Source organism: Ascaphus truei, chromosome 2, assembly GCF_040206685.1.
Source record: "Ascaphus truei isolate aAscTru1 chromosome 2, aAscTru1.hap1, whole genome shotgun sequence".
In the NCBI taxonomy this organism is placed as follows: Eukaryota; Metazoa; Chordata; class Amphibia; order Anura; family Ascaphidae; genus Ascaphus; species Ascaphus truei.
In genome coordinates, this window is record NC_134484.1 from 114,823,813 (window position 1) to 114,832,339 (window position 8,527).

General features: G+C 42.1%; 1 protein-coding gene across 1 annotated transcript; it reads right to left on the reverse strand.

Annotated features, from left to right (window-relative positions):
- Positions 1-1,396: 1,396 nt before the first annotated feature.
- Positions 1,397-2,912, reverse strand: LOC142488123 (uncharacterized). Its single transcript, XM_075588494.1, has 2 exons — positions 2,812-2,912; positions 1,397-2,448 (listed from the first exon to the last, which is right to left on the reverse strand). The coding sequence occupies exons 1-2, from the start codon at positions 2,906-2,908 to the stop codon at positions 1,397-1,399; spliced, it is 1,149 nt and encodes a 382-aa protein (XP_075444609.1). The 5' UTR covers positions 2,909-2,912.
- Between the last annotated feature and the right edge of the window lie 5,615 nt (positions 2,913-8,527).

Here is an 8,527-nt window from a genome sequence, read left to right on the forward strand (position 1 = left end):
CTGAATGGCTAACAAACTCCTGTTTTTCCTTGTCAAGGTCAACAAAACTAACTACTTTGACTCCTTATTTCAAACGCCAATTGGATTTGTTTGTCTAATTGGGTTAACAGTTGTGGTTCGTGATATGGGACTGTGGGAGAAACATTTCTCCTTCTTTTATCTCGTTTGTGAAAAACATCCCTAGACTGTGAATGCGTTCACATAGTGTTTTTTTGAAAACTAACAAAGACCAGTGTGTGAAAATATTTCTTAGCCAGGCATATCAGTAAAAACACACCTGCAAAAAGAAATGTTTTTTCCCCGCTTACATTTCTGTGTGTATGTGAAAGTCTGGTTAACTCCCTGTCTGCATGAGTTTAAATACGTGTGTATATATATATATATATATATATATATATATATATATATATATAAATATATCTCTTATAAAAATATATATATATTTATATATAATATTTTTTTTTTTTTTATATTGCAGGAGTACACACAACATTGATGGCATTAAGTATACCTTGTATGAAACCTATTTAAATGGTGAGAAACATGATTGAATTAAGTAATAAACATTTGTTTAAGCACAATACTGTTAGAGTCTCATACTTAGGATATTTCTCAAACATTAGGCCTGTATTATTAAAATAGTGTTTTCACAAGGAAGCATGAAGTGTATTAGTTTGTGTATACCAGTTTATATAGTACTATATATATATATATATATATATATATATATATAGTACTATATATATATATATATATAGTACTATATATATATATATATATAGTACTATATATATATATATATAGTACTATATATATATATATATATATATATATATATATATATATATATATATATATATATACATATATATATATACTCACACACTCACACACTCACACACTCAGTGTGTGTGTGTATATATATTATTATACATTCTGAGATGTTATAGAAACGAACACACAACTGATTAAAGGACAAAATTACAATGGCCAAGCAAGGCAAAGGTAAGTAATAATTTACACATAATCCTGCTGTACACGTACAAGAAAGATGTTTGCACTTACTTAGGTGTTTTAATAATTGCATGTGACTAATATGCATATGCAATTCTTACATCAATTAACACACCCAAATGCAATGTTTTGCTGCAAAGTCAATGGCAGCTTCTCTAAACTTAGCAACTGGCTCCTGGTGGACCATTACTGAACAGACGATTACAACATAAATATTTATAACACAATTAATTATGAGTGTTAACATTTCCAAAACTTCACGTGTACAAGAACATAGTTGAAAGTTTGGAAACAACACAGTCTTCAGCATACATACAATAGTAATTAGATAATCTGAAGTCAACAAAACAAGGCCAAAGACATATTTTCTGAATTATAACATTTATTTTTTTTGTTCCTTTTGCGAGCGAGTAACAGGCCTGCTTGTTGTCTCTTGAATTTTCCTTTTTCTTTTGCCACCAACTTTAGGCACAACAGAGCCACTTTGAGTGGCCTCTGGCACTTCACGGGCAGGGCTTGTGGCCAGTGACTGTTCACCTACGGGGCTTGTGGCCAGTGACTCACCTACAGGGCTTGTGGCCAGTGACTCACCTACAGGGCTTTTGGGCAGTGATTCACCTACAGGGCTTTTGGGCAGCGATTCACCTACAGGGCTTTTGGGCAGCGATTCACCTACAGGGCTTTTGGGCAGCGACTCACCTACAGGGCTTTTGGGCAGCGATTCACCTACAGGGCTTTTGGGCAGCGACTCACCTACAGGGCTTTTGGGTAGTGACTGTTCACGGACAGGGCTTGTGCCCAGTGACACATGTGAGCAAGTTGGTAGACACTGCACAAGTGATGGTTGGTCTGTTTCATGTGTGTCTTGTTTTGTTTTTGTCGCCTCCTTTGTAGGTGTCTGCTGCTGAATTTGTACAGATGGCAGCGGTAGGATGTCATCAGGAACCTGCACAGCAATGTCTGCTACTTGACCGGTAACATTTGGGCCTGGTGAATGAATATCAGATGAATGTGGTGAAAACTGACCTGCATGAACAGATCCTGGCTGGGAGGTGTTGAATTGTGGTACATTAGTCATTCTCCAGTAATTAGCTTGTGTTTGCTGAACAACTAATGCTTCGAATGAGGTGTTGATTTTTTGCAACTGTTTAGGCACTTCAATGAAGACTCTGTGGAGATGTGCCAATTGTGATACTGTTTCTTCCTGCAGTCCAATCATCCTTTCCAGCACTGTCATCATGTCTGAATGGCGACGATTTTCTGCGTCCACTATTTTTCCCTCTGAAGCTACAATTGCATCGTATGTGGAAGTTGATGGACGATTTGGCGGTACAACAGTTTCTATTGGCACCTCTTCATGGTCACATGATTGTATTTCAGTCTCTTCTGTGGCGTCATCCTCATCATACTCATCATCCTCATCACCATGATGTTCTAAAAAGAAATGTACACATTATTAAATGGCATGTTAATGTATGCTGTGTTACTATGTAATTGTACTGTGTCCTAAGTAACACCTAACATGTTAGCATACGTTTTATAACCTCATTAAAAACTACCTTGACTTACGAATAATGTTTGGACTCAGTATGAAATATGAATGAATGAAAAGTTGCTCTAAACTCAGAAGTCCTACATGATAATTAACATCACTAACACAATACATGTTGCCTTACACTTAATTTTCACTGACACTAAGTAATCCTATTTAAAGAAGATGTGCAAAACAAATAATGCACATGACAACATAACATATAGAAGAGCACATATTATATGGCCAGCAAATGATACACTCACCTTCTAGTAGTGTTGAGCTGGCTGACCCAGGTGAAGACACTTGTTCCATCTCAGGTGACACATGTCCTCCAGGGGCAACTATATATAACAATAACATAAGTTTTACATTTACATGTGTAAATATTGAACAAACACTTATTGTATGTTCTGTATTTATGATTAACTAACAACATCAGTTCCTTAACCGAAAATGTGTGTGAAAGTGAACATAAATAGTTGTAATAACACTGTACATGCCTGTGTACTTAGAATTTTTGAGTTCCCTAACATACAACATACTATGTTTCTGCAGTAATGCGTGAGGATAAATAGATTAAATGAGTACATAAAAATCATATGTTGTGTAGTGATATCAGTATCATAATGTACATAACTATCATGAGATGACCATTCACAATGGTTATCATGAAGGTGGTCATATTGCAAAAAGTGTTGTTTTTGGTAGAGGATATGTGTGGTACATTAATCGAAGATGTGGCACACCTGAATGTGGCTGTGACTCAACAAGACAACACATGCAGTGTGTGATAATGTGTCTTTCATAGTAGTTCAACTATAGATATGAGTGAACTAATGTGTGACGTACGCTTTGATAAGTAATGAGTTGTTGGGGCATTTAGTAGCTAGAGTTAAGCTTTCAAATGAGTGTGATTAACTTCAGTTGTGCTATTCAGGTTGTAAGAAAGGTATTCCCTTCCCCAAAAAGCCTAATCAGCCACACCTTTCAATGACTTGAAACAGGTGCAAATGGTGTGAACTAAGTTGACCGTGAAATGAGGCTGTAATTAGTGTGTGTGCTGAACCCCACCCCCTCTGTTGAAGTGTATGCTGTGATGAGATATTAATTGCAGCTGCTTTAACACAATGGTAGATGAGCTAAGTAGTCATCTGCAGTGTTTAAGTTATGAAAACAATGACATAACATATGATACGTGTGCCTCATTATGCTGTCTGTATATGACATAAAGCAAAAATGGACCTTTTCATAAGCAACTATAGATGTGTTAGTGCCAGTGATGTTTGTAGGCCGTTACATGCAATTTCTTTGATGCATGCTTAAAATAGGCAGTAATGTCATGTTTGTCGGAGTAAAATCAATAAAATACACAATAATATGATACATATTTCTGTTCTGTACCTGTAGCTACTAATAATTTCTGATTAACATGTGTTACACATGTGTACTACCCTGTTGTTCCCCATCTTCGCCCACCATCAATTGCTTACACTGCAGCTATGCATTTTGGGAATTCACATGTAAATGAGCACGCAATGGCACGTGCTATATTAGTTACTGCTTTTAGTAGGACTACTACATATATGTCTATTTTGAGATATATATATACAGAATCAGACATATACATATATAGATGCAGGTATGCTTATATTGTGAAGACAGTATAAAAAGCAGTGTAAATATGCAAAATAACTGTAAGCAACGACACGCCTAGTACAGTAATATTTATCACCTGCTGGAAATTGTGACGGATAAATTCCAATGTCACGGTCACCAGCCAAGCCTTCCACGACGACGGTAAGTAATTTTGGCCGAAGCAGCTCCTCCAATGGAGTCAATATGAGACGTTGTGGTGTGGGCCCACCTCCAGTGCCAGTAGCATGCACGCGTTGGTCTTGTATTTTCTTTTTCAATTTGGACCTAATATCATCAAATCTTTTCCGACAATGATACTTGTCCCTGACACTATTCCCACAGGCATTGACACCAATGACTATTGTGTCCCACATTTCTTTTTTGCTTGCTGCACTTGTCCGCCCTTGAAAAACATATAAAAGATATGAGGTAAATTAATAATAATATAAGCACCAGTTTCCTACACTGCTAGCTGTTCCAAGAGATAGCAAACATGCTGTTTTATGTGTAATATGTGCAGCACATGAGCATTCACTACTAAACCTATACATGTAAGCAAGGTTGCATTCATATTGTATGCAGTTGTGGCAAATTGACCGCCTGTGTTTATTTGTCCTTGTAAGGCATGATAAAAAGCTGTGTTTCCACACTAATGAACATAGAAAGATATTGTGTACCCATATTTGCATATGAACAAAACTCAGATGACCTAGGATCACATGTATTTGAATAATAAATGTAAAGTTACACTTACCTACTAAATGTCCATAGAGACTGTCATAGTGCTCCAGAATGCCAGTGACAAGAGCCCTATTTTCCTGGTCATTGAAGCGAGGATTACGTGGCTTCTCCACACGTTTTTTCCGAGCAGGTTTAGGGTCAGAGCTTGGCTGGTGCTGACTGGACTCTCCTTCTTCCAATGGAAGAGCCTCCAAAAGCTGGCCACCAGCAAGCACGCCACCACCAGACACCCCATCAGCAACTGCGCCACCAGCAGCACTCCCAGCACCAGCACTCCCACTCCTAGCACCAGCACTCACACTCCTAGCACCAGCACTCACACTCCTAGCACCAGCACTCCCACTCCTAGCACCAGCACTCACACTCCTAGCACCAGCACTCCCACTCCCAGCAACAGCACTCCCACTCCCAGCAACAGCACTCCCACTCCCAGCAACAGCACTCCCACTCCCAGCAACAGCACTCCCACTCCCAGCAACAGCACTCCCACTCCCAGCAACAGCACTCCCACTCCCAGCAACAGCACTCACACTCCCAGCAACAGCACTCACACTCCCAGCAACAGCACTCCCACTCCCAGCAACAGCACTCCCACTCCCAGCAACACCACTCGGTGCACCAGCAACATCACTCCCCTGAACAGTACGTTCACTCCGACGCGTACTCCCACGAGTAGCACTCCCACTCCCACCAGCATCACTCTTCCCACGCTTTGCGGGCATACTTCCAGCACTCACAAAAAACAGACAAGAAATGTACAGGCAATCACACGACCCACTTCCACATATAAAACAAGACAAAGATGTAAACAAAACAACAAAGGACAAAGCTCACCCAATACACAACAAGTCTCTCAGTCAATATGCAAATCTTCAATCGTCCAGCTCTGTGCGTCTCTCTCTCTCTCTCACTCCCAACAACACAGAGGATGATTAGCAGTACACGTTGCCTTTAAATATGGCGCGCAATCAAAAACATGCTTGTTTCGCCTGATTCAGCAAGATTTGTGATTGTGCAACCTAACAGCACCCCGCCACGCACGCCGATACACCTGTGTGTGATCGGCTCATCATCGTGAGAGTGGGCGGATTTGTTTTCTGGTTGATTTTGAATGTATTCGGCACATACTGCATACGGAGAGGGAAAAACGCCAATAACATGACTAATCGATAAGCTTGCCGATTTCACATAATCGTCGCTTACTGCATGAGGCCCATAGTCAGTAAAGAAAGAGAACATAAACCTGAAGGAAGAGGTTATGAATCTGACTAGTCAGATCAGTGGAGAGACTGAGAAGCTTCACAAAGCCAAAAATGTAAACACACAATTAGCCCAGGAAAAGTTAGACATAAAGGCAGAACAGCTGACTTCAGAGAGAGTGCTGCAAGAAGAATGTATCTCCCTGGAGCAGTGCACGCAAGCAGACAATATGCTGCTAAGCCAGCTGTAAGAGCTGCTTGCAAGTCTGCAGGATGCCAAGGAGAAACAGGCGGATGCTGAGGAGAAGCAGTGAGCTCTGCTGGTAGAAAGGATTCAGACTACTAACAAAGTAAAAATGCTGCAAGAGCATTTGAGTACCCAGTGTGTCCCCAGAGAGCAGCATGAGGAGCTGAAGGCCACACTGAGCATAATCAGGGCCTCGCTGGAGGAGGAGCTTAGAGGCCAGGTAACCCTGTATGAAAGGGAGCATGTGGCAGTCCAGAAACTGAAGCAAGAGCTGAGGAGCAGAGACTTTGCTCAATTCCCAACAGTCAGTTCACCCAGAAGAAAGAAACCTGAAAAAGGCAAACTGCTGGGACACTAGTGACGGAATTGGCAGAGCTCCAAAATGTAATGAAGAATGCATTGAAGCAAGCTCAGAGTGAGCACAGTGAAGAGATGAAGGCCCTGAGAGGAGAATTGCAGGATGCAGACAAACAGGGATCTCTAGCTGAAAAATAGAACTTGTAGCAAAGCATGGAAGTAGATGAACTAAACGCTGGCAGCTGAATACACATCCCAGCAACTCACAGTGCTGCAGTTGCAGATGGCTGAGCTCAAGATACAGCTCGCCAAAAAGGAGGAGGGAGAGGAGGTGTCTGTCAAGTGGCTGACCTGACACTGCGCTATAAGGTCATGATGGCCGATGCCTGCGAATTGCTGGACCACACAGCCCGTGAGAAGGCCTGGCTGGAGCTGGAGCTGGACAAGGTCCAGGAGGAGTATTGGCAGCTGCAGGTCAGAAATAAAGAAAAGGAGACAGATTTAAGCCTTGGGAGATGTGGAATCGCGATTCAATTCCAAGGAAGCTGAACTGGCAACTGCATTAAGTGGGAAAAGAAATGTAGTAGGACAACTTCAAGAACTGAACTCAAACAGCTGGTCTTAAATTCTCATTAAGTGATACCACGACACGGCAGTCACAAAAACAGACAACGGAGGGTGAACTCAATGTCCTCACTGAAGAGCCTGGTGAACCTGTTGCTGGTTCCTGTGCCATCACTGTGGGGTTGAATGCTGTACCCATTGGTAGACCACCGGTGAAAGGCCACCTCGAGTCGGTTTTCCATGGAGAACATCCTGCTGATCCGGGAAGGTCGTCCGGAGGACCTACCTGGAGAGGGGGGAGTAATGTCAGGAAATTGTCCTGACATATTTTCCTAGTTCTCCCTCTCTCCCAGTTCCTTTCTCTGTCCACAGGGTGTGCTGCTGTTTTCTGTGTGCATTGGGGTTCCTCTGTCTGTCTGTCTCCTTGCTGCTCCTGTTCTCTGTCCTTATAGTTCCTGTTTCCTGTTCCTCCCTTGCCTTTGTTATGTGTCAGACTCCTATGCCCATGCTTCTGCCTCTGATCTGTTCCTATTGCAGTCCTGTTCTGTATTGGCATCCTGTTCATAATAATTGCCCTTGCTATTTAACTAGATTGCCCCAGTCTATTTCCTACTAGCAAGTCCAAGACCTGTCCCTGCTCCCTAGGCCCAGTTCCTGCTCCCCTGTCCTGCCTTCCTGTTGCTGAACCCCACGTGTGACCCTGACATTCCTGCTTGACGCCTGCCTCTGACCTCTGCGTGTGACCCGACATTCCTGCTTGCTGCCTGCCTCCAACCTCTGCATGTGACCCCGACGTTCCTGCTTGCTGCCTGCCTCCAACCTCAACCTGTGACCCCAACAATCTTTGCCTGCTCCCACTGTTTTGGCCACCAAGGTCGTAACCGCTATAGGAGTCCCCTGTGTCATCAAGACTGCTGTATTAATCATTATCCTCTAACCCAACAATGTTAGGGTGGGACAAATTGTCTAAAACAGTATACAACTTTATCAAAAGAGACAACAGAAGCACAACTTGCCCTTATACTGTACAAATTACTGGTGAGTTCAAGCTAGGGACATTCATTAGAAGATTATACAGTATAAATATCATGCTTAATTTTCACTATTTGGAAAAACCATGAGGGTGTGTCACGAGATAGCAGTCCATGACCTGAATCTGTAAAACATCCTGTAACTATTTGACAGGCTGCTGAGTCCGCAAAAGACTTCACCCTGCATGCTGTAAGGTCCGGGGGAACACCTCTCTCTAAAGGGGTTCCTCCTGTGACTTTACCTGCCTCCGCGCCGCCGCGGGCG